The sequence below is a fragment of the Podarcis cretensis genome (genome assembly GCF_951804945.1).
Source record: "Podarcis cretensis genome assembly, chromosome: 2".
Classification (NCBI taxonomy): domain Eukaryota; kingdom Metazoa; phylum Chordata; class Lepidosauria; order Squamata; family Lacertidae; genus Podarcis; species Podarcis cretensis.
The window spans coordinates 244,352-270,829 of NC_137171.1; the positions used below are offsets into that span (position 1 = coordinate 244,352).

A 26,478-nucleotide genomic window follows, 5' to 3' on the forward strand; every position below is an offset into this window, starting at 1 on the left:
TGGCTGTACTTTACATCTTTAATTGTGCACTCACTTTACACCACATTAGACTGTTCACATGATAAAAGACTGTAACGCTGTTCCCTGCAACTCTGTTTACAACTAGTAGCTGGACCCAAGCGTCCCCCCACCCCCATTTCACACTTTGTCCTGGCTAAAGAAATAATTATATTGGTTACACAGTGCTCCACAAATGTATCACTTCATTAATTTTTTTAAGAGGAGGAAGGAAGGGGGGGGGACAGTGTTAGTTTAGTGCCGCTCCTGAGCGCTACGACCAGATGTGGAGACCGTGACCTGGAATGTTGGCAGGCTGGGCTCTACCCCACAACCTGCATTTGATGGGCTCTCCCCAACCTGAAACATGAGCTTCTACAAGATGGAGTGCTTCTCAAAGGGAATTGTCAACTCCTTTGCAGCTGGCTCATCCAGAAACCAATACAGCTTCCCAGTGTGGGGTTGGACCAGGGCAGCTGGCAGTGGGTTCTCTTCATCACCTTCCAAAATACGCTGTGCCAAAAAACAGGATGTTAGAAGCTAATCACTTGGAACTTAATGATTAGCACAGTACTCAAAATGTAGACGTTACAGAGATTTCCCTCACCACATCTCCAACAAAAGATAAGAATCAGAATTCAAACCCAAAACTGCATGATTAGCAGCCTTGATATCTACTGAATCAGACATGCCTTTGGAAACCAGGTAGGTTGGTAGGGTGTAGCAGAGGCAGCAGTTTGAACAAAAGGGGTGTTTTTAAACTCTAAATGCTTCTGGAAAGATAGACACCCAGTGGCGAGGGCTGGACCTCCGGTTCTCTCCATAAGCTCCCTCGGCCCCAAAACTAACAGAAACAGAATTACACAAAATGAATCCAGCCTGCAGAAGTTGATGAATTTGAATAATCAGAGTGGGGAGAGAGAACATGAAATTGCGGGGCAAAGTATTATTTATTATTTTGTGAATCATTTCCCATGAAAACATCTTAAAGAGATTTACTTTTTTAAAAAAACCATTATAAAATAGAGAGCCATAGCTCAATAATGAAGCATGTGCTTTACATGCAGAAAAGCCCTTCCTTCCATTCCTGGCATCTCCTCGTCCAAATCCCTGCAGAGCTGCTGCAGCCGCTGTATGCTAAGGGTGGGAATCCTGCACCCATCCAGATGTTACTGGCCTCTCAAGTGCCACCAGTCCCAGGCAGCCTGGGTCAGGGATGGTGGGACAGTCCAGCAATGCCGGGAAGGTCGCCAGTTCCCTGCTGGTGTGGACAATACTAACTTGATTACTCCTATCAGGCCACATGCCAGGCTGGCTTAGAACACCTCTTCCAAGCATTTAATGAGGTTGAAGCTGTTCTCCTCTCCCAGACAAAAGCAGCTAATGCTGGAAGAAACAAGCCAGTGTTGCTTTAAGAAGAGGCTGCTGCCATGTGGCTCCACTGCTGCTTCTCTAGGAACCCAGAAAAAGCCAAGAGGAGTGTTCCCAACAGCCTCACCATCCTCATGCAATTGCTCTGTCAAGGATGATGTGTATTCTTTTCCTGGGGAATTCTAAGACAGGTAAATTCTAAAACACTCAACATGTTGCATCTTTAGGAGGTTAATGTTTGATTCAGTCAAAAATCTGATTTAACTCTGAAACACTCCTGTTTAACTCCTCCACAGATAAACCAGGGCAGGAGAAGCTGAAGCTCTCCAGACCTTGTTGGGACTCCAAATCCCATCAACCCCAGCTTGAATGGCCAATGTCCAGGGATGCTAGAAGCTGTGATCCAAAAATGGACTCAGGACCACAGGTACCCCACCCCAGGTAAAAACATACCAGTACTAAGTTTCCTAGCTCTTGGTATTCCTGACCCACCCCCCACAACAAATCCATTCTCTTCTTTACCAGGGTGGAATCCAGCGCACCTCCAAACCTGTGAGAAAGAAGCCACAGGATGCATGTTACCTTAATCACGGCAGCCTTGCTGTCCCCAGTGGCCACAAACACCACGCTGCGAGCCGCGTTCAACACTGGGAGGGTCAGCGTAATGCGCTCCGGAGGTGGCTTTGGAGAATCGCTAATGGCAGCCACTATTTTCTCCCGCTCCTGCCACAGGAAAGAGGGAGGGAGGGGAGATGAGGAGTGTTCTGTCACAGCCCTGCCTACACCATATTGTGCCAAGCCCATAATTGAAAAGGATCTCCACAAAGCTATTCTCAGGCACATTACTGGCAATCTGTAGCATCAGCCAAGCACCTGTTTTGAAGAGCAAGCCTAGATATTTTAACTGGGCAGACACTGGTATTCAAGCCTCCATAGCATCCATGCAGAGCAACCAGTCTTGAGAGCCAGCCAGCCAGTCATCTTTAAAGAATGTGAAGAATGCATGCAAATTCATATCTTCACCCAGAAATGAAGCAAGGTGGCCGGGTACACAGAAAGGTTGAGTGAGATTTAAACACAAGTGCAAAAGAGGAAATTTGACATGACTATATATGTAGCCATGAGCACTTAACAGCAAATGGAAGTCCTGGGAGCAGTCCAGACTTGAGAATGCCCTGGAATCTGGTAGCCCATGCACTTAGATGGAGCAACAATTGCAGCTAGGAATTGGGAATATTTGTCAACTTGGGAAAGGGGGGCTGGCACCTAAAAGATTGATACTGATTCCAGCTACGTTTGATATTTTCTTGCTTCTCCAAATACATGCTGTCTGAACAGACAGAAATGGGCACAGGAACAAAGGGAGAGGACAGCCAAAAGAGGGGAAGTGCTGCAACAACACTGGGTGTGTGGGTGGGTGTGGCACATCTGCAGAACAGGCTTAGATGGGGAGTGGCTTGCAGGCTTGATAAACTAAATGAGTGCAGCCATAATCCCCGCCCCCAAGAAATCTGCAAGGAAGTGCCCTGGGATGAGCAAGATGGTTTAAACAGCTAGGGGTTTGTTTAATATTTAATTTGGTGAAATGTTTCTGCATATTTTTGAGTCGTTCTTGTTGCAGAAGCTTCTGAAATACTCCAATTGGAAAAGGAGTTACTCAAGCATTTAACTGTTACATACAAACAATCCTGTTTGACTCCTAGAATCATAGAATTGGAAGAGACCACAAGGGCCATCGAGTCCAACCCCCTGCCAAGCAGGAAACACCATCAGCGCACTCCTGACATATGGTTGTCAAGTCTCTGCTTAAAGACCTCCAAAGAAGGAGACTCCACCACACTCCTTGGCAGCAAATTCCACTGTCAAACAGCTCTTACTGTCAGGAAGTTCTTCCTAATGTTTAGGTGGAATCTTCTTTCTTGTAGTTTGGATCCATTGCTCCGTGTCCGCTTCTCGGGAGCAGCAGAAAACAACCTTTCTCCCTCCTCTATGTGACATCCTTTTATATATTTGAACATGGCTATCATATCACCCCTTAACCTCCTCTTCTCCAGGCTAAACGTGCCCAGCTCCCTTAGCCGTTCCTCATAAGGCATCGTTTCCAGGCCTTTGAGCATTTTGGTTGCCCTCCTCTGGACACGTTCCAGTTTGTCAGTGTCCTTCTTGAACTGTGGTGCCCAGAACTGGACACAGTCCTCCAGGTGAGGTCTGACCAGAGCAGAATACAGTGGCACTATTACTTCCCGTGATCTAGATGCTATACTCCTATTGATGCAGCCCAGAATTGCATTGGCTTTTTTAGCTGCCGCGTCACACTGTTGGCTCATGTCAAGTTTGTGGTCAACCAAGACTCCTAGATCTTTTTCACATTCCTCTCTCTAAGCCTCTCAGGGATAGGGCACAGTATAAAACCCAATTAGACAGAAGATCACACTTCAAAACGACCTTGACAGATTAGAGAACTGGGCCAAAACAAACAAGATGAATTTTAATAGGGAGAAATGTAAATTATTGCACTTGGGCAAAAAAAAATGAGAGGCACAAATACAAGATGGGTGACACCTGGCTTGAGAGCAGTACATGTGAAAAGGATCTAGGAGTCTTGGTTGACCACAAACTTGACATGAGCCAACAGTGTGACGCGATTAAAACTTAAGCTGATTCAATGTTGGGGGCAATTTTAATCTGAGAGGCTGTGAGTTTGCACTGTTTAATTTCTAAAGTTATTTGAGTTCTTGTGTGTTATTGCAATAAGGAATGAAAAAGAAAATATTATGGCTCTCCCTTCTAATAGCCGACAGGTAGCTCCATTTATTAAACTGAAAAGTCCCCTTGTGGTTTCTCCAACATCTCAAACAGCAACCTCTATTGACGTTTTGGTACAATACAAATGTATTTAAATTTAATTTAATATATTGATCAGTTAGGAGGCAGATGGTTAAATAACTCATCTTTAAATTGATTGATAGTCCCTAAAGATAAGTTTCAAAAAATATCCTAAGGGAATTGTTTGAGTAAAGGTAGTTGAATAAGAGGGAAAGGGGTGGAGTCAAGAGTCATCGTCCGATGAAAGCAGATGATGCAAGGCAAAGAGAAAGGGGAGGAGAGCAAACACCTGGTCAAAATCTGAGATAACATAACAAGTGTCCAGAATATTCAGTTTAACCACCTGCCAGATCTGTTCCCCTGGCAATCAGTTTGTCATGCCTTGCAGCCACCTACAGTGGTGGTGGTGGGGAACCTACAGGGGTTGCGGGACCACCTCTCTCAGCTCCCATCTCCACTGGCCACAACCGCTGGAGCTGACGGGAGCTGGAGTCCTCCAACAACATCTGGAGGTTAACACAGAGCAGGAACGGGGAACCGAGGGACTAGGTGTCAAGTCACACCCCTCATCAGCCCAGCTCTGCACCCTCTTTGGGTGCTTTTGCCTGGCTAGAATGCCTACTTGAACCCTCATCATGTGTCTTGTGTTCCTGGATGGAGGACACAGAAAGAGGACTTCAACTCTATGAGAGCAAGCCTTTCTGCTTGTCTGATGGAACTATCTCCCCTCTCCTCCCCTTGTGTGCTGTTCTGGAGGTTCTCCTGCCCAACCCCCTTAACCAACTGGGGAGTGGGAGAGGAGAAGTGGGGAAAGTCCTTGTGCAGACTTCTGCTAGCGAGATTGGTTAACTAAATTTGGCCCAAAGTGCTTACTGCACAAAAGTAGCATGCACATTTATTACTCAGCCCCCCTTTGCTTCTGGCCCTGCCAAGCACTGTAAGGTTTCTCAGAAGGGAGTGTAGTCCTTGGGCTCAAAAAGTATCCCCACACCTGACCTAGAAGCTCAGTGGTTAGCTAGCTCCTAGTGTGGGAGAGCATCACTCTCAAAGATCCAGCTGCCCAGTGAATTCCCACTTGGCACTGCCAGAACAAAATCCAATTTAAATGTGTCAGGCAGCCTGCCTTCAGGACAAAGCAAGACACCAGTAAGCCTTAATCCAATTCCCCTCAGCAGTTTAAAATAGCCAGCTAGATAGACAGCAGCCCCTTCTACTTCCTCCTCCTTATTCAGAGGCTGTGAGGCATGACCTCTGAAAGGAACATGGCTCACACAGGGGTGGAGAACCTTTTTCAGGCTGAGTGTGACTCAACAAATGTGAATGCTGCTTTGGAAGAGGAGTCTAGCTTCTGCACTACTCACTCAGTCATGCACACCCCTCTATCCTGCACCCAGGCAAGCAAGAGGCAGGATCCTGTTCAAGGACACAAACATAAACTCAAGGAGGGGGCAAAGCAGGGCCAGTGAGGGGCGCAGCCTGGAGAGAGTTCCAAGGGCAGACAGAGAGACCTGGGGTCCTGAGCCTGAGGCTCCCCAGTCAAGAGAGGAGCAGTGCAGCAATAAACCTGCAGGCACATTTGGTTTCAAACTGGGTGAGGGACCACGTGTTGAGATTCTTGCATTGCAGGACCCTTGGGGTCCCCCCCCCAATTCTGTGATTCTATGACAGGGGTCAGCAAACTTTTTCAACAGGGGGCCGGTCCACTGTCCCTCAGGCCTTGTGGGGGCCGGACTATATTTTGAGGGGTGGGGGGGGGACAAACGAATTCATATGCACGCTGCACATATTGTATTTGTAGTGCACAAAAAATAGGAAAAACAATACAATATTTAAAATGAAGAACGATTTTAATCCCGCTCTCCGTCCATTTTCCATGGGGGGGTGTATATGTGTTTTGTGTGTTACAGAAACTTAGTCACCAGCTATTCACCCTCAACCACCTACCCCCCCCAAGTGACACAAGCCAGCTCCCAAACAGGGAAGGGTACCCCTGCCCACAGAAAGAGTGCCTCCACAAACAGTTTCCCTTCCATGGGGTTTCCTACCACAGCTCATCATTCTTGGCACAGAGTGTGCCTCCTGACCATGGGAAGAGTGCCCTGCTGAGTGTGTGTGTGTGTGACAGAAACTTCCACCTACCCCCCTCCCCAAGAATATGGGGTGCCACCTTGAATAAAATATTGGGAGAGGCAAGTAAGCCCCACCCTGTATAATCGATCGCATTGTGCTTTACACGTGCACACCAAAAGGCAACGTCCATCAACTTTTTTGGGGGGGTGGCTCCCTCAAAATTTTTTGGGGGCGGCTTGGTGGTGGTGAAGGAACCTATGCCAAGAACAGAGACAGGCCAATCCCCGGAATGGCAACAGTGCCCCTGTGCATGGCGAGAGCACCTCTGCAGCACTTGAGGCTACTACAAAGTGGGGTGGGGGGTGGGGACCGATACCACTTGCCTCCTGATTCTGGCCAGCCAATCCCGGGCTCGAGGTGAGCCTATACCCACCCTCTCACGAGGGCAAGAGTGCCCCTGCCCATAAGAAGCGCGCCCAGTGCGCAACACCCACGCCTCCTGCTCTGCTCCGTCTCTGCTGTTGGAGACAAGGAAGCCGAACTTGTCGACACAGCGCTCGCCATTGGAGCTGCCGCGGCGGCTGCCCAATGAGCTCTGTGAGTCCATCTCGCTCGTCACAGCCACCGCTGCTTCGTCTTTGGCAGCGTCGCTGTTGTCGTCCTCTGCCTCGGCCAGGGGTGCAGAGCCCATGCCACTGGCCTGGGTGGGGGAGGCAGCCTCCCTGCCGCTGCCGCTTCCTTCCACTCGGCTCTTGGCCATACGCAGCTGCCTCAGCGGGAAAGAAGGGGCATAGTGAAGAGGTGTCCGTGGCTTCGGATTGGCTGCAGGAGCTTCCTGCAGCCAATCCAAAGCCATGCCAGCATCGCAGAAGTCAGTCCCCGTGCGGCAAGGTGTCCATGGCTTCTTCTGAAGGAAATGCTGCACCGCACTGGCTTAGATCAGCACACGGAGACTGACTGAGCGGGCAGCAGAGTCCACAGGCCAGATTTACGAGCCTGGTGGGCTGGATCCGGCCCCCGGGCCTTAGTTTGCCAACCCATGTTCAAAGTTCACTGCAGCTCCACACCCTGGCTCACCTGCAAGAGAGAATGATCCGGAAAGAGTGAGCAAGTGTGCCCATCTGGTCCCACTCCCAAGATCAAGAGGTCAAACACAGGCATATCCTCGCCTTGGAAGGCCTACACAGAATGGGAGAACACAAATTTATCAACCACATTTTCAGTACTGCTCTTCAATATACAATTATCACTGTGCTTTACAGAGCTTAAAATAAAAGTAAAATGCAATGGAACAGCATCGCAATCCTAATGGCAGGAAAAAAGAAGCAGCCATGATAATATCATCAGAAGATGATAATAAGCCTGGGAAAAGGTATTTGACTGGCACGAAAATACCTTAGTGCCAGGCAGCCAATTCCTTGGTGTGTCCAAGTCAGGGACAGCCGACCTTCAAATGCATTAGAGGGAACACCTTGCCTCCCACCAGCAATTTTCCAAAGTGCTTTCAGTCTTCAAGCTGTCAAGCTGTCAGGGGGGCCAAGGGGGGGGGAGAGACCCAATTCATTTAGCAAGGAGAGATGCATATTTCTGACTATTACTAGAAGATCCCTCTAGGCTTGATTCGAGCGTGGGAGAAACAAATAACTCCCTTGGCCAACACACATAGCCCTTGCAACCTTCGGTTTTGCTTGAATTGTACTGCAGCACTAGCCTCCCTTTTGAGGTCATCTTCTGCATCTTGTTGACTGACCTCAGTGTTGCATGAAGCGTCACTTTCCTGCCACCCCAAGATTTCTTAGAAAAAGGGTGTGGCTTTGAAATAGGGCCAAGGAGAAACTTGAAGCGAACAAGTTGATCACCAGGCTCCGCACACCACCCAATTAATCACAATCAATGTTATTGGCTCATCAAAAATTCCACTAGGTGGTCTGTGACTTTATTTGGTTGTTTTAATTTAGCATTTCCAGATGACCCAACAAACTGTGTCTTCTGGGCACAGTTCAAAAACTGAAATCAGTAAACTACAAATTCAATCAAAATATTAATCCATATATAAAAGTTGGACCAGGTCAAAATGAACAAAAAGGATAAAAAACCCATTCAACTGCATAAAAAACTCTCACACACATAATAAAAACAGAATTATAAACCAATAAGAAGAAAGCAAAATAGTTCTAAGAACTAAAAAGAACTGAATTTGAAAAGTGAGAAAAATAAGGTTTTCACCTAGCACCAAAAAAATCCTAACATAGGCACCAGGCATGGCTCTTTGGGGAGAGCATTCCAAAACTGGGGTGCCACTACATTTAATGCTGAGCAGCAGAGCAGCAGAGCAGACTAGGAAGAGCTCTAGCCAGGAACTCAAAATTTAGGATGTTGAGTTAAGCAATGAATGGTAAATAAGCTCAGTCCATTAACTCTCAACACACAAGGATTTTTTGTCCCAACATGGGACCTTGTCTGAAAAACACACACAACTGTACCTCTTTCAGTTTTGCTGCATAATCTGCAGCTGCCTCTTCCACTGGTAGCGAAGGGTTGATAACAACAATTTGGTCCTCAGGTACAGCAATTTTAGAAAGGAGGTACGTCTGAAATAGGTAACCACAGGTCACATAACAACAAAACCATCTATGGTGGTTCTTTCCAACTTTTGTACAGTACTAGGTGATGAAAGCATCATATAAATTGCCTCTTTTTCCTCCCTTGTTGAAATTTAGATTGTAAGCCTCTCGGGGTAGGGGCTGGTTTCTTTTTAGCTTATATATAATATTCTGTAAAGTACATCAACGGCACTATATAATTAGTAAAAACAAGATGACTATTTCATTTCTATATCCCGGAGGGCCAGCCCGATCTGTTTGGGCCGGTGCGGCGAACCCCACAAGGCGGGGTCCGCTGCCCCCGGGACCCCGCCGCCCCCCGAAAGAGCCTCCCCTCGGCCCCCCCCCCGGAGGGCCACCTGGTAGGCGCCGTAGTTGCTCTCGGGGTCGCTGAGCGGGACGCGGCGCTCGTCGGCGAAGGCCAGGAGCCAGCGGGCCGGGCAGGCGGCGGCGGCGGGCAGCTCCTGGGCCAGGACGCGCACCAGGCTGCCTCCGGCCAGGCCCAGCGAGAAGCGGCCGGCCGGCCCGCACTGCGCCTCGCGCTGCGCCACCAGCTGCGCCAGCGCCGAGCCCAGCTCCTGCGGGGAAGGGAACACCGAGACGTGCGGCGCCGAGGCCGCCGGGCCGCGCCGGGACGACGAGGAGCCGGGCATGGCGGGCGAGGCAGAGAGGGAGCCGGCGGGCGGAACGGAAGGGCCGCGCGGCGAGGGAGCCGGGGGGACCCATGAAAGCAGCGAGCGCGGCCGGGCGGAAGACCGGGAGGTGGCCGAGGGAGCACGGGCGGAAGAAGCGCCGGAAGGAAGCGCAGCGCAGCGCAGCTCAGCGCAGCCCGACCCCGCCCAGGAGGCACCGGAAGTCCGGCGGCAACCTCGGAAGCCCTCGCTGCTCCGGACAGCCCCGTAGCGCCATCTCTGGCTGCCTGCCTCGGCAACTGGCCCTCAGACTCAGCCAGGGGGCAAGCTGGAAGTCAGGAACTAGAAGCGATCAACGAAACCACGTTTCCCACGTCCAGCAAGAGTCCCGCTGCAAGAGCAGCTTTGGCCTTTGCTTCTGCTTTTTGAGTGCCTTTCTCCTCAGCAAAGTCTGGAGGGCGTTGTGTTGGCTGCCTCTGTCCCATCAGGCACAGGGGAAGACCGTGTGATGGGAGTCCCAGAAGTAGGTGGCTAAGGCACAAGTAAAGCCTGGTCCTTAGGAGGCCTCCTCCTCCTCTGCCTTTAACAGACCAAAACGCAGCAGGTGAAGAAATTAGTGTCCTATTTCTATACTGTCTTGTACTTCCCGCCTTTCCTGGACCAAAAGTGGTCCTGAAATGTAGATTGGTGGCAGCCACACGTCTCTCATTAGTTAGATTCTAAATCTCAGGGACAGGGCTATTTATTGAAGATACAGGCGCAAATTAACATGAAATGAAACCTCAACCTTTTTAGCTAGAGGCATCTTGAAATTTTGTTTCTTGAGCATGCATGCCTAGCTGCCTATGCTATTCTCCAACCCTTTGGAATAACCCCCCGCCCCTTTTAATGTAGAGACTGTCTTCCTACTTTGCTGCATGTCTCCTGCACAGGAGTTCATATCCAGTCCTCCACTAAAAATAATGCATGGCGTAAAGTAGCTCTTTTTATCTTCCCTGAATCTTCCAATGATTAGCTGTATTAGATGTCCTGAGGTTCTGGTTCAAGAGACACCTGCAGGAATGAATGTTAATGTGTGCAGAGGGCCCTTAAATAATGGTCTTCTATCCTGCTATAGCCAATGAGGTCGAGCGTCTACAACAGGAGCAATTTCTTGTAGGGGAGGGAAGTATATGACCACAAAACAGCATGGAAGAAACTATCAGCACATGCCCTACCAGGGGACACTTTAGAAGAAGAAGAAGAAGAGTTTGGATTTGATATCCCGCTTTATCACTACCCGAAGGAGTCTCAAAGCGGCTAACATTCTCCTTTCCCTTCCTTCCCCACAACAAACACTCTGTGAGGTGAGTGGGGCTGAGAGACTTCAGAGAAGTGTGACTGGCCCAAGGTCACCCAGCAGCTGCATGTGGAGGAGCGGAGACGCGAACCCGGTTCCCCAGATTATGAGTCTACCGCTCTTAACCACTACACCACACTGGCTCCTAGATGCTCAGAAAATGCATTATTACAACAAAAGGCACTGCCTTGAGGGAAGACACAGGAAGAGAAAGTCCAACTTGCGAGACGTGCCTCGTCTCACAAAAGGATGAGGTAAGAGTTTGATTTGGAAGTAAGGTTCATTGGTTCCAATGAAGTTAAATTTCAAGGACTGAAGGATACTTAGGATCCTTTTTGGGTTTTCCTTCTGAAAACTTCTGATATAATAAAAAGTGAGGCATGACCATGGATCAGGTGTTTGTCTTAAGTACATCCTTTATATGGGTTGTATTCTTAGAACAAAGGGAACCTATTGACATAATTTACAGAATACATGCTGCGTGCCCGCCCCCTCCAATATGCATACAGGCAACCCTAGTTACTAATCCAAATCAGACTTGCTTGTGATAACGGCTTATGCAGATATGATGAAGAGACACAGGAGATGATCCAATGCTAAGTGGTCTCCACCCACAAAAGTCTTTTTGCTTGACTAGCTACATCCAATGGTTTAATAAAGCCTGACAGAACAGAACTGAGGGCAACAAAGAGTGAAACTAGTCTCTGCATTTGACTGAAATGACATGCAGCTGCATACATCAAAGAGAGACAGAGACAAAAAAGAGCAAGACAAACTCTTAAGCTTTCTTCATTTTTTATTTTCAAAACAAAGTTATACTTTGACAATAGTGACTCCACCTGAAAATGTAACTGTTAGTGCATGATTTCTGTTCAAACCATGAACTATACAGCCTTAAAAAAACCTATGTGCTTTTCTCCAAACAACAGGGCTCAGTTAGCTGTAGGTGCCTTTTTCTGAGGATTAATAACAAAGCTAAATTTATTACAAATGTTAACCTGCTCTGTCTGGCTCTGATGAAAGGCACATTCTGGGTCTAATAAAAAAGGGAAAGCACACATTCCACTGGTTTCAGAACCATTACTTAACAATGGCCCTACTAGTACTGTATGGTGCTCTATTATACAACCTAACACTGCATAGAAGTCTTTGTAAAATGGTTTTGTGCAAAGTTACATTTTTATGAAAGAGAAGAAGGGTTATTAAAGGGAAAAGGGCACAGAAAGAAGAGTACAGGAACATCCCAGTAAAATAATCAATTCCATAGAAGTTAACTAGGATATCCTTGGAATAGCTGAATTAGTGGTACAGGTCTTCCACAGCAACATAATCACAAGAAAGAATCACAGCAACTTTGAAGGTATGGTCACTCACAAGTCTCAGTATCCCTTCTGTCTTCCTTGTTTTAAATAAAATGCTTTGTGCCATCTACAGAAATTGCACTAGAAAAAGCCGTAGAGTTAGTAATACCCACAGTTGTGTACTGATGGAAGGTGAATGTTAGGATTATGTTGCAACTTGCTTTGAGCAGCTGCCACACTTCCTACAGAGAGCAGTGTGGATCAGAGAAACCAAAACAAATGTTACCAGACTTTGTTCTCAGGATTATCACCCTGTTTTCCAAGATTCTGGATCAACGTCAAGTAATCTGAAATGTTGCAATGTTCAAAAGTGGACATGTAAACCAAAGCACAATGGCTTCCCCTACAAGGATACAAAGTATTTTATTAATCTTCTGTCATTGTGTGGAAGCTTTCAAGCACCACAATGGATTAGAAGGGTGTTACCTGTGCATTTATCAGCCCAAATTTGTTTTTGCTTTAATATAACATTTTTAATACCAACTTTGTTGTTACTTCATCAAATTAGTCATTTTATTTTTAAGATCAAAGTCTCTGCAGATAAAATGATATTGCATTTTGAAAGTCAGTCCATTAAAGTTCTACCTAAACATGGGTACATTTCAGAGTGATGACAACTGGAGGGACTATAAATGTGTAGATTAGGAAGCTGGAAATCCCAAAACAACTGAAGACGCTCCACAGCAATTGTGCTATTGCCTTAAGTAAGGAAAATCCAGCTGAGACACATGGCAGAAGGCAAGTCCACCAGTGCTATTGCAGGCTCAGTCACACCAATGTATTGAGGGCTTTAACAATGTAATAATGGGGACCATAAATCTGTCTTGCTTCACACAGTGTCTTAAAATGCAATGGTTACATAGAGGAAGGGGAAGAAAAACCATTCTAAAGACTGAACAGTAGAAAGGGGCCACCACCTTTGCTCAGGAAACAGTTAATGTGCTTTTTAAAAAGATGATGGCCACTCCCTGTGCCTTGCTAGTTTTTGTCCCTACTGCAGATGTTCTGAATGGAAACCTTGCTTCACTTGTTTAGCCAAGTTTGTTTCTCTAGCCAAGCAAAGCCCTACAGTGGCAAACTCTTCACTAGTGGCTTTTGCTGATGAAATCACAGAGACACTTTTCCAGCCTGGATCCTCTCAAATACACACTCATCCACAGGTAGGTACTTGCCAAGTTTTACATCCAAGAAATATAATCGATCAGATGTCTGTTGTGGGTTGTAGCTTTCCCTTTGCAAACGTGTTTTCTGAATTTTGAAAGTGCCTGTTGGAAGAAAAGAAGTCAGAATAATGGTGGGAGGAGGACAAGGGCAGTGGCAAGAAACAGCTATACTGCAGATTGAAGGGAGACGATTGGCTGAAGGAATTGCCCTGCTCTCTTCTTCAAAGCAAGCATGTCATGGTCAGATGTGAACACAGCTCAAACTTCAACTAGATTCAGGAGGAAGACTGGTTATTTCTGTGAGGCAAGTTGTTGGTATTGTTACCGTATTTTTGCCCCCATAGGACGCACCTAATTTTCTTGGGGGGGGGGGATAAAGAAAAAAAATTATTTCCCCCCCAGGCGCGGGGGAAGCCCGAGCTTCCCCCGACCCCAACCCCCAGAACAGCCTGCTATCCGCAAGCCTAGGGAGCCACGCGGGTCTCCCCAGGCTTGCGGAGAGGTATGCAAAGCCCGGGCGTGCTCTTCAGCGCGCACCAGGCTTCGGAATGCAGGCAGCTCTGTGCCACCCTACGGAGCCGGACGCGGCTTTGTGCCAGGATCCGGAGGGTGGCACAGAGCTGCAGGAAGCCCTGGAGCGCAGGCAGCTCTGCACCACCCTCCAGAGCCCCGCGCGGCTTCGCGCCGGGATCCGGAGGGTGGCGCAGAGCTGCAGGAAGCCCTGGAGCGCAAGCAGCTCTGTGCCACCCTCTAGAGCCCCGCGCGGCTTCAGATCCAGATGGATACTGGAATCAACAGGGGAAACCCACACAACCTGAAGGTGTTGCTGTGTAATGCCAGGTCAGTGATGAATAAAACCACTGCCATCCACGACCTGATTGTGGATGGTGGATTTGACCTGGCATGTGTGACAGAGACCTGGTTGGATGAAGCAGATGGGCCTGTCCTTGCCGCTGCTTGCCCACCAGGTTTCTCTTACGCACAGCAACCCAGGTCATGTGGGCAGGGAGGGGGGTTTGCAGTGATTTTTAGGAAGTCATTAGCTTGCATCAGGCGTCCTACTGGGAAGACCCAGTTTTCTGAGTGCATGTTCTGGAAGTTGGGCAATAGGGGCAGTACAGGATTCCTTTTGGTGTGCCGACCTCCCCGCTGCACCAAGGATTCCTTGTCCGAGCTGCTTCAGGTCGTGGCGGATGTTCTCCTGGAGACACCTAGTTTGGTTGTCCTAGGGGATATGCTTCGCGCCGGGATCCGGAGGGTGGCGCAGAGCTGCAGGAAGCCCGGGAGCGCAGGCAGCTTTGCGCCACCCTCCAGAGCCCTGCGCGGCTTCACGCCGGGATCCGGAGGGTGGCGCAGAGCTGCAGGAAGCCCGGGAAAGCCTGCATTTGCCCCATAGGACACACACACATTTCCCCTTCATTTTTGGAGGGGAAAAAGTGCGTCCTATAGGGCAAAAAATACGGTATATGCGTTAGTCACGAAATACAAAAATAGCCTCTGGGCGATTTACAAAATAAATTCAAAGACACAGTTAAAAATATAGCAATCAATACACCAACAAAGCAACAACCTCAAGATGCTAACAATAAAGTATAAGAAGGGTGAAAAGGTAGAGACAGAAATTACTAAAAAGTAATTATTGTTACAATACAGAATACGGTGAATCGGTCATCTTGCCATTTTGGATGTTTCTAGATAGGAGTTTGATGTCACAAACAGGTGGTTTAGAAGAAATTTTTTCTCTGTGCACAACTGGCATGCAACTGTGCACATGCTCCATTTTTTAGGCTTATATTTTTCATCGGTATTCTGCTGCTTCCCATCCCCATCAGTAGGTGGCCCTTGATGAAATGTTTCTGTGCTATGTTTTCTGGCCCCAACTCTCATCCACTCCTCCCGTGCCAACCACTACCTTCTCTGGTCTGGGCATGCACTCATGTTTGTCCATATATGTGCGCACACACTTAAGGAACTCTACAGGAAGTGTGCAAGAGTAAACATTACCAGCTCTTAGTTATGCTTCAAAAGGTAAAAAGGTAAAGGACCCTTGGATGGTTAAGGCGACTCTGGGGTTGCGGCGCTCATCTCACTTTCTGGCTGAGGGAGCCGGCGTTTGTCCACAGACAGCTTTCCAGGTCATGTGGTCGGCATGACTAAACTGCCACTGGCGCAACAGAACACCGAAACGCCATTTACCTTCCTGCTGCAGTGGTACCTATTCATCTACTTGCACTGACATGCTTTCAAACTGCTAGGTTGGCAAGATCTGGGACAGAGCAACGGGAGCTCACCCCATCACGCGGATTCAAACCACCGACCTTCCAACTGGCAAGCCCAAGAGGCTCAGTGATTCAGACCACAGCGCCACCCGCATCCCCTGCTTCAAAATGGAAGGTTATGCTTGGGGTTGTGTGTGTGTGGCTGAGTACATCATTCCTTTGCATTTGGGTTTTGTTTTAATACGGATATCTTGCACAAGGTTGATATTTAGCAATACCTAGAGTCTGAAAAAAGATAGAAATAAAAATGCTAATCTATGTATTGTAATTACAGTCTCCAAGTTAATCCCCTACATGTGTTGAGATGTTGAGAGAAAAGTTCCTTTGAACCATATTGGAATTTCAGCATTTGCTGCCAGCATGTGGCTATTGGTAGAAACGGGCAGAGGCATATTGGTTGAGCTGCTAGAGCAAATGACTATGTCAGGGCTTTCCAAACTTTTCACGTTGGTGGCACACTTTTTAGACAGACATCATTTTGTGACACAGTAATTCGGTTTTACTAGCAAACCGGAGGTTAAACTAACACCTTTCTAGCCCCAGGAGGAGCACAGGGAACGTTTGTGCGACACACCTACACACTACAGCTGACACACTAATGTGTCATGACACACACTTTGAAAAGCTCTGGGGCTAGGTTTTGCTCAGATGAGGAACAAAGTGTGGCAATAGAGACCATGACCAAAGCACATAGACATAGACATAGACATAGACATAGAGAGAGAGAGAGAGCGCGCTCACCAGCTTCCATACCAGTGGGTACAGGCTGACAGATTATTTTACTTAATGGGCTTTCTGTAGTAAGAGAACATCTGGCTGTGGTGAGGACTGCAGGGCCTGCTCCCTTCCAGGGCCTTCTCCAACTGGCCCAGGCCCTTATTTGGAACAAACTTTTGGGGAAGTGTGGGAAGTTGTTCTGCTATTGCTTCCCTATTCCAAGTGGTTTATGTGTTTTAAAATGTCCTCAAGCAGTCGGTGGCATTTTAAATTTTTATTTCTTTTTTCCCCTTTTTTGCTTTGTTGGGGGTTGGTGGGTGGGATGGATATTTGGTTGGGGATTAATTTTAGTATAATTGTTGTTTTTGTTTTTTGTTGTTTTATTGGTTGTGTATAGTTTGTGTTTTGTTTTTAAGGGGCGGGATCAGGGCTGCCTGGGAGTGGGGCCCCAGCCAACACAATGGCTGGGACAAGTTCCACGGGGGCGGGGGGGAGGCACTGGGACATCCGATCTCGGTGATCATGGGCAGGAGGAGGAGTTATGCTAAGACCAGACCGTGTCATTACCGAGGAGGCAGCTTTAGTCGTTGTTTGAAGACTATCCCTGCCTCCGGGTCTGGCCTTGTCCAGATGGATACTGGAATCAACAGGGGAAACCCATACAACCTGAAGGTGTTGCTGTGTAATGCCAGGTCAATGATGAATAAAACCACTGCCATCCACGACCTGATTGTGGATGGTGGATTTGACCTGGCATGTGTGACAGAGACCTGGTTGGATGAAGCAGATGGGCCTGTCCTTGCCGCTGCTTGCCCACCAGGTTTCTCTTACGCACAGCAACCCAGGTCATGTGGGCGGGGAGGGGGGTTTGCAGTGATTTTTAGGAAGTCATTAGCTTGCATCAGGCGTCCTACTGGGAAGACCCAGTTTTCTGAGTGCATGTTCTGGAAGTTGGGCAATAGGGGCAGTACAGGATTCCTTTTGGTGTGCCGACCTCCCCGCTGCACCAAGGATTCCTTGTCCGAGCTGCTTCAGGTCGTGGCGGATGTTCTCCTGGAGACACCCAGTTTGGTTGTCCTAGGGGATTTTAACATCCATGCCTACCATGACCTTACAAGGGGCCGCTCGGGACTTCGTGGAAAGCATGGCCTCTATGGGGCTGTCCCTGAATAAGTTTGGCCCAACTCATAGTCATGGACATGCCTTAGACCTGGTGTTCACCTCTAGTGACGTGGGTGATCTGACACTAAGTAAAAGTGAAACAAAAGAAGTGCCATGGTCAGATCACTTCCTGGTGCAACTGGACTTCTCTGCAACCCTTCCCCTCTGCAGGGAGGTGGACCAGTTCAGATGGTCTGCCCCCGCCAAGCTGTGGGGATGTTTTACCAATGCTTTTATTAACTATGTTTTATTGTGGGATATATGTAGTTTTAGGGGAGAGGTGATAACTCTGCTGGGGAACACATTGTACTCCTTCTGGGGTAGTTTATTCCCCTTGGGTCCCCACCCTGCAGTCAGCTCTCACCTGTAACTCCTAGAAGCTGTCAGCAGGCAACAGCAAACACACTGGCTTCGACTGGCCGGCTAAATCAGATGAGGGTAGCTGATGGGTCTGAAAAACTGAGGGGGGAAATCATATCTGCTGCCTTGTGGGACATATTTAGGAGAAGAGTAGGCTAAGGAGTAAACCCTACACAAATCCAGAGTCCCTAAGATGGCTTCTTGTACACCTCCTTCAGGCAACTCCTACAGTCAAGCTGGTGCCAAATATATTGCTCTGCTTTCCTTTGGACCACATCAGCCAGGCTGAGAGGGGGATGGAGCCCAGGACCTCCATACTGCCCAGGCTTGTGCCCCAGAAAGTTTACTAAATAACGTAGGAGGCAACAGTTATGAGTCAATGTCTTTGCAGCCACAGCAGGCACTATGATTCTCTGGCAGTTTGACTTCACCCCTGGAGGCACACTCCATTGTCTCTTGATCCAATATCAACAATGCTTTATTGTACTTGTTATTCACATTGTTCTTTGGGGATTTCTATTACAGCTGATGCATTCTTATTTTAAATATGTAAGCTGCCTTAGAAGAATTATTCTGTTACACTCTCAGGGTGCCCTTCCATGCATCATGGCAGGTATTTTGCTAGTTATCTGCAATCTGAAATTCATCTAAGTTACAGCTATTAATTCTGTCTCACTTCTAGGTTACATATTCCCTTTATGTCCAGCTCTTCCTCCAAATTACAGAGAAGGTCACCCTTTCACCTTCTGGCAAGGTGCATAAACTGTCTGTTGCCAGTATATTGAAGCAAAGGCAGCGGAGCAGAAGTCCATGGGTGAAATCTGGTGTCAATTAATGTAAGTTAATGAGGTCAGTCTTAAATATTTCAAACAAAAAGCCACAAATCTTCCAGCCTGCTATGCCCAATTAATAGTTACTATTTAGTTGTGAAAGATCAAGCAGAAACTCTTTCACATAATGAAAGTTACCACTTGATACATTTAGTTCTCCATTACGCAATCTGCATCAAATGCTGGTTTTGTTCCTGTCATATAAATCTGGCCGCAGCTCAGTTTGCTAAAAGAGGCAGTTTCTCACTTCTTCAAAGCAAAAACCTGTGCCAATCGTAAAAAGGCTCTTAATTCCAACATAAGGGAGTGTAAGCAAGAATGCCAAGATGCTGAAGCAAACAGGCAGTTTCTTTGTGGGTGCAGACAATGAATTCTTTAGCAACAAACTTGACCAACAGCCTACTTGTTAATCTGAGCTGTTTGAAGAAACATCCTGTTGCTCTCCAAAAAAAGAGAGAATTCTCTGGGGTTAGCTCAGCTGCTTCATGAAGAGAATGTGAGTGAGTTTTATGTGCTTGTGGGTCAATTTCCACAACCATTCACCACTTTTTGGAAGATATCAGCATCAACAGTTACCATGCTTGATGGTCAGGAGTTCAGCAATCTCAAGCAGCTGTACAAACCACACAGGGCTAATGGTAGGAGAGAGAGAATGCCCATAGTGAGTTAATTTACCGCCATAATGTTCTTATAAAACAAATCAATCTGCTTCCAGAACCTTTAGAGAAGAAGCAATTCCCACTTTGCTTCACCCTACTCAGAGAAATGGAAGTAAGGATCAAGTGACTGGGTTGATATACAGCAAACAGGCAACCTGGGCCGAGTGCCAAGAAAGGATCTTGCTGCAAATGTGCCATTACCTGTAGTGTCAACCTGGGGCAAGAGCCGGAGGAAGATGGGTCGTGCATAAGGGGGCAGTACTTTCTGCATCTCTAGGTACAGCACGTTAGGGTTTAACTTGGCTTCAGGATCAGCAATGGCTGCCATTCCTGCCTTGCCTTCTACTCCTGAAATCAAAACAAAAAACACAGGAAGGGACACAATCTTACACCGCAAAGGAGCAATTAGACCCAACCTAGCAAAATCCACAGCTGGAATTCAAATCAGGTTTCACTCCTCCCTCCCACAAATAACTTCACAGCGAAGGATAAAAAACAGCCTAGCCAGAGAGGTTGCCTCTGCCTTCCCATAGGAAAGAACTGTTACTTGCCCTGTGACTGCACCAGGAATGTCACTCTAGTGCAGTGTTTCCCAACCTTGGGCCTCCAGCTGTTTTTGGACTACAACTCCCATCATCCCTAGCTAGCAAGACCAGTGGTCAGGGATGATGGGAATTGTAGTTCAAAAACAGCTGGAGGCCCAAGGTTGGGAAACACTGCTCTAGTGCAGGCATGGCCAGACTTGGCCCTCCAGCTGTTTTGGGACTACAATTCCCATCATCCCTGACCACTGGTCCTGTTAGCTAGGGATGATGGGAGTTGTAGTCCCAAAACAGCTGGAGGGCCAAGTTTGGCCATGCCTACTCTAGCCTCTGTCTCTGGAGAGGGAGTTGTTGCTAGTTGCTCCCCTCCCTATGAACAAAAGGAACACCAGAGGAAAATGCCAATTCCAACTCACCAATTTGTTCTGGCAGCGTCAATCGCATCTTCCCCCCTTCCCTCATTTAACCTCTAGTTTTTTAGTTTGAAGATCCAAAGGCAGGGCTCATATCTCATTTTTAATTATGTACAGCTTTCTGCCCTGCATCAACATTGTATAGTGAATTTTAATTGCTGCGAGCCATTTTGGAGTCAGTGGAGGAAACAATATAATAAACTACACTAGTGGCCAAAATTGTGGAAACCATTTGGAGAAAGTGTATTTCCAAGGTTTGATGGCTCATAGCACCACTTGTTTTTGGAAAGATAATTTAATGAAGAATGTAATGCAACAAAGTTTGTTCAGTTATCTGTATTCTATCAAACGTTATGGGTAAATAACCAGAAAAAGGAGTGTTTAGAGGGCCAATCATGTGTCATCTTGTTTTGGCAATGATGGCTCATAACACCATTTTTTTAAGTACTACAGTGGTACCTTGGGTTACAGACACTTCAGATTACAGACGCTTCAGGTTACAGACTCCGCTAACCCAGAAATAGTACCTCGGGTTAAGAACTTTGCTTCAGGATGAGAACAGAAATTGCACAGTAGCGGGAGGCCCAATTAGCTAAAGTGGTACCTCAGGTTAAGAATAGTTTCAGGTTAAGAACGGACCTCCGGAACAAATTAAGTTCTTAACCTGAGGTACCACTGTACCATAAAATTATATATTAATGGAAAGATAATCTAATGAAGAATGGAATGCAATAACTTTTATGAAGGATTATTTATTACAACAGCAGTCATAAAGAAAAGAACATGAAACACATAGAAAAAAATTAATATACAAAAATTCTCCCCATGTCAGTTAATACTTAGTTGGTCAACCTTTAGCCTTCCCATGGAGTGAACCAAGTTTTTTAGTTCTGCAGCTATAATAATGTGAAACCAAGATTGAATTATTGCCTCTTTTATTTGGGTTTTATTGCTGGGTTGCTTCTGACTAACAACTTTCTCCATAGATTTTTGATTGGGTTTTGGTCTGGGCTATGCATTTTTGGGCATTTACATTCCCATTAATGATGCAAATTCTGCCCACACGTTTTGCTGTCATACAACCCCAGATCGTAACACTAACTGGGTGTTTCACGGTAGGTGTAATACAAGTGGGATGTAAATCTTCTCCGATTTTCCTCTTCACGTATTTCATGCCATCACTATCAAGCAAGGGGATAGTCCCTTGTTCCGCTGTCCAGTTAACATGGGTTTTAGCCCAGTTTAATCTTTTCAACCTTTGTTTGAGAGATAACAATGGCTTTTTCCTTGGAATTCTAGCATATAGACCATATTCCTGCCGTCTGCGCCAACAGTCCTTGCACTCAACTTCTGGTTATTTGGCCATAACCTTTGATAGAATACAGATAACTGAACACACGTTGTGGCATTCCATTCTTCATTAAATTATCTTTCTATTACTACAAAAACAAGTAGTGTTAGAGCCAATAAACCTCGGAAATACACTTTCTCCAAAACGTTTCCACAATATTGGCTACTAGCGTAGATAACTGAAAGGACAGTAGACTTTCTGAATCAAAAGACAATTTCTGCCCTCTTGCTCACATTAACTCTTCACTCTGCTCCTTTCATTTCAGTCACCAGCTATTATTCAGTGACTCCGCATAAAGGATGTTTTGTTCTGCTCCAACAATCCATGCCAGAAATCTGGGCTATGCCACTAACAGTGACCAAGAGGAGTCCTTTGGCAGAAGGAAATAAGCCTTCCTCTCCTTTAACCAGAGGAAGACCTTTGTCATCACATTATTTTAATGGTCACTGTAGATTGTCCTTTTCTATCTGCTTTACCTCTGTTCAGACAGATATCTCTGTTGTCAGTTTCAAAAGTCTCCTCACACTGCCCCACAGGGGCCTGGGACTTGTCTCTCCATTCCCAACAGCAAGGGCTGGCTGGCTGGCTGGGCTCCCTCACCCACTTGCTTGCTTACTCCGATGCCACCTCAGCTTCTGGCAACCAGCACTCCCTGACCAGCCCCAGAGGCATCATTTGCCTGCAGAGCTTGTAGCCAGGGCTGCTGCAACAAACAGCTGTGCAAGCCTTTGGGAGCCAGAAATGCAAGAGGGTATCAGAGGAGGGAGGGAAGGAAAGAGGGACAGAGGCCAGTGTTGCCCAAGGCACCCCTGACCACCATTCAAGGCACCCCAGGATGCCACGGCAGACTGGTTGAAAACCACTGCACTAAAGACATTCTGATGATGTTTTTAGAGGATTACACTCTGATTGCTCATTTGCACAGTGGTGCCTCGCAAGACGAAATGAATTCGTTCCGCGAGTTGCTTCGTCTTGCGGTTTTCTCGTCTTGCGAAGCACGGCTATTAGCGGCTTAGCGGCTATTAGTGGTTTCGTCTTGCGAAGCAAGCCCATAGGGAAATTCGTCTTGCGAAGCACCTCGAAAAACGGAAAACCCTTTCGTCTAGCGAGTTTTTCGTCTTGCGAGGCATTCGTCTTGCGGGGCACCACTGTATTTACTTCCTCTCTAGTGGTGAATGTACCTCTGCTAGGTGAATCCTATTTCTGTATGATTTACTCTCCTTTCTCATCAGCTTGCTTGCAGGAACCCAATCCCAAAAGCAAATACTGATTTCTAACTATTCTGGGAAACTAAACAACCAGATGGGCGGGGTATAAATAAAATTATTATTATTATTATTATTATTATTATTATTATTATTATTATGCCTACTTGCTGGTCCAAATTGCATTCCCTGCAATTGCATTGTTCCATTTACCTGGCACTTCAACTCCATAAACAGCAACATCTGTCTTGCTGAGGATGTGGCTCAGGATTCCTTCAACCTCTGTGGTAGAGACATTCTCCCCACGCCAACGGAACGTGTCCCCACTCCGGTCTTTGAAATACATGTAGCCAAGTTCATCCATCACTAGTACATCTCCTGGAATTAAAGAAACAACACTCAATACCCAAACAAACAGCAGAATTGCCTACTTTTGGGGATCACTGGGTATCTACTACCTACTGCCCTGGAGGAAGGATCCCACAACAGCAAGGGAAGGAGGCAAGAACATCACATGCCTGCCCCTGTTCCAGGTGGCTGTTCCCTTCCTCTGCAGCAGGGATGAGAAATATGCAGCCTTTCAGTTATTGTTGGACTGCAGCTCCCATCCTTCTTGACAACTGGCCAAGCTGGCCAGGCTGATGGGAGTTGGGATCCCAACATCTGGAGGACACATTTCTCATCAATGCAGACCTGGCCTACCACTGTGAGAACGATCCTGATGCTTTTCTATGTTGACTTTCTTAATTGTAGTTTTAAATAATTATTTTACTGGTATATTGCCTTGGAAGGATTTGTATCCTGCAAGACAGGCTAAAAATAATTGTGATTGGCTAATTATTGATTAACGTAGTTGTCTCTGCCTCTACAATTGGGGATCCAGTAACAGAAGACCAAAATAAAGTGACGTTGTTGCTCTCCAGCCGCTAATGGAATGACTCAAGAGCCAAACAAGCAGATAAAGGCTCAGAGGCTGGGCAAGAATGAATAATTCCCTATGGTAAAACTATTCCATCACAATAGGTAACAAAATCAAACCAGAAGGCTTAGGACAAGAACCATAACCACTTGAAATCCCCTGCACATGGAGCAGTGCTCTATTGAAAAAAGACATAGAAAAGGCAATGAAGGCAACACATAGGCGTCCACCCCCACCCCCCGATTATTTAAGTCTTTTTTTCTTTTTTTGTCTAAGCTTATATTGTACTTCCAGGCTATACTATAGTTAAGCCGTCTTCTCAATTCTGGTTAACAGAAAGGCAGGGTACACATCTTTTAGATAAATGTGATACACAGAGCAGTCTGACTTAGCACATCCATGCTTAGGAAGTGCTGCTTCCTAAAGCCAAGTCACATGAGAGCAGTGGCACTCACTTGCATGAGTCACTACTGGGAACCCATGGCATTTTTAACTATAGAAATTCAGTCAGATGTTCCTTCCTCCACTCAACTGCCAGTACAGGGCTGCTCCCAAGGAAAAAAATATCAAATATTTGAACCTGTCCTTAGAGGTAGAGTAACTGAGGGCAGGGTTTGCTGTGTTTAGTCTGAGCAAGATCAATCTTCTAGGCCACAACTGTCAATATCCCTAGCCACCAAAGAACAAGATGATGACCTGAAGAGTACCTGAAAGGTAAGCCTGGTCCCCTTTCTGGAAGACATTGTAAGCAATCTTCTTGTTGGTCGCATTCTCATTGACATAGCCATCAAACCTACGCAAAGGATCCTCCTGGTTTATTCGACCCACAAGTAGTCCTGGTTCTCCTGAAAATAATAATTCCAGATGGAAAAAATAGAAATCAAGATACTTCTGCAAAGATTATTCCAAAGTAACCACTAGAAATGCAGGATAGAATTTGTTTGCATCTGAAGTTTCCATGTTTCTGCCACAACATCTCAAGAAAAGTAGACTGATTTGTTCACAGCCCTATAAAACCAGACATCAAATGAGACATGTAGCCCAGTCTTACTCATGTATGAAGTTAGTGGGTCTCTACTCCCAGGTTAGGTGTGTAAAAGACTGCAGCCTGTGGAGCTCTGTTCTACAGATATTCCAACTATTTTATTATTTATTTATTTATTACATTTATATGCCACCTTTTCCTCCAAGGAGCTCAAGGGGGCTTACATGGTTCTCCTCTTCCCTAGTTCATCCTCACAACAACCCTGTGAGGTGTGTTAGGCTAAGAGATGGTGACTGGCCCTAGGGCACCCAGTGGGTTGGGATTTAAACCCTGGCCTCCCAGGTCATAGTCTAACACTCTAACCATTACACCATTTTGTGCACTTTCATCTCACAGTATTTTTGCCTGACAAAATTCATGCATGCTGCAGAGTGATACCATCATGCAACATTATGATACCATTAAAGAGAAGCACAAGAAAGAGAGAGAACCGGCTCACCTAGCTGCATACATCAACTTTGGTGCAAGGGAGTGAACAACTGGGGAAGGGAGGATGGCCAAGAAAAGGGAAAAAAGACAATCGTTCTTCATAAGTGACAATCACATGTGGTTCAGCTCCATGGTTAGCTTCAAATATAGGACCATACATTGAGTTGTCCTGTTAATCTACATCAGTTCAGGACAGCACATGTTCCTCACATAGATGCTGCTGGCAAAATATGTCTTTAATTCACATTTAGTTAAAATGGGTTAGTAGTTCATGGGACAGTAGCAATGTAGTCAGACAGAGAGGCCCAGTTTATATGTTCATGAGGTAGCAATTCAGTTCCCTTGAGGAAGCCTGCATTTGCCTAGCTTCCATCTAATGTATATGTGGTTTCAGATCACTACACAATAAGTACATGGGCCCTAGTTATCTAAGGTGCCACAAAATCTCCAATCTGCTCTTGAAGTCATACTAACTGTAGGTTTGACTATGACAAAGAGCAATAGCAAATTAGCAAGGATTCAGATCTAATGATTAGGAACAATGGCCCTATTGGGACAGCCAATTTGTCCCTTAAGACCTCATCCGCAGAAGCCATAGCAGTTAAAAGGAGGAATAAGAAAGGAGAGTGGCCCACGTCCCAATTATTACTAGATGTGGATAAAGATGAGCCAACTTTGAAGAAATATGATGAAATCAAAAACCACCTGTCAGACTGGCTCCAATATTTTCACTTAAATCAAAGACTGTATATCGATAAGAAAGAAGGTCTTGCAAAAGAAACATTCAAATTTGAAAAAGAGTTAACCCACAATAAAGGAAAAAACATATCACGAATTTACGACGAATTTACGACTTTATTAGAATGGGAAGTAAAAGAGGAACAAATTAAAGTAGTAATGGTAAGGTGGGTGCAGGACCTTGGATACAATATCTACATGGAACAATGGGAAAGATTATGGAGGCCAGATATTAAATTCACGGCATGCTACAACCTTAGGGAAAACACTATGACGATGCAATACAGATGGCACCACACCCCTAAAATGTATAAAGACAGGTCGCCAACATGCTGGAAATGCAAAAAGGACAGGGTCATATTTTCATATGTGGTGGAACTGTGGTTATCCATGAATTTTGGAATAACATCTATACAGTGGTACCTCGGGTTACAGATGCTTCAGGTTACAGACTCCGCTAACCCAGAA

The 26,478-nt window shown here is 46.3% G+C and overlaps 2 protein-coding genes across 5 annotated transcripts in view; both read right to left on the reverse strand.

Moving 5' to 3' along the window:
- Positions 1 to 9,535, reverse strand: PGLS (6-phosphogluconolactonase). Its single transcript, XM_079967860.1, has 5 exons — positions 9,227 to 9,535; positions 8,748 to 8,855; positions 7,342 to 7,443; positions 1,951 to 2,091; positions 1 to 510 (listed from the first exon to the last, which is right to left on the reverse strand). Exons 1-5 carry the CDS (start codon positions 9,518 to 9,520, stop codon positions 373 to 375), a joined length of 783 nt encoding a protein of 260 aa, XP_079823986.1. The 5' UTR covers positions 9,521 to 9,535; the 3' UTR covers positions 1 to 372.
- A 2,081-nt stretch (positions 9,536 to 11,616) lies between these two features.
- The window catches only part of SLC27A1 (solute carrier family 27 member 1), a 57,020-nt gene continuing 42,158 nt past the window's right edge, over positions 11,617 to 26,478 (reverse strand). For 3 of the 4 annotated variants that reach the window (XM_079967825.1, XM_079967826.1, XM_079967824.1), the window contains exons 10-13: positions 24,506 to 24,643; positions 23,093 to 23,257; positions 19,570 to 19,716; positions 11,617 to 13,464 (exon numbers count right to left, since the gene is read on the reverse strand). In XM_079967825.1, the coding sequence (XP_079823951.1) occupies positions 13,307 to 13,464; positions 19,570 to 19,716; positions 23,093 to 23,257; positions 24,506 to 24,643 (608 nt within the window). In that variant the 3' untranslated portion in view covers positions 11,617 to 13,306. The remainder of the gene's footprint in view (positions 13,465 to 19,569; positions 19,717 to 23,092; positions 23,258 to 24,505; positions 24,644 to 26,478) is intronic. The other variant, XM_079967827.1, reaches the window with a different exon arrangement.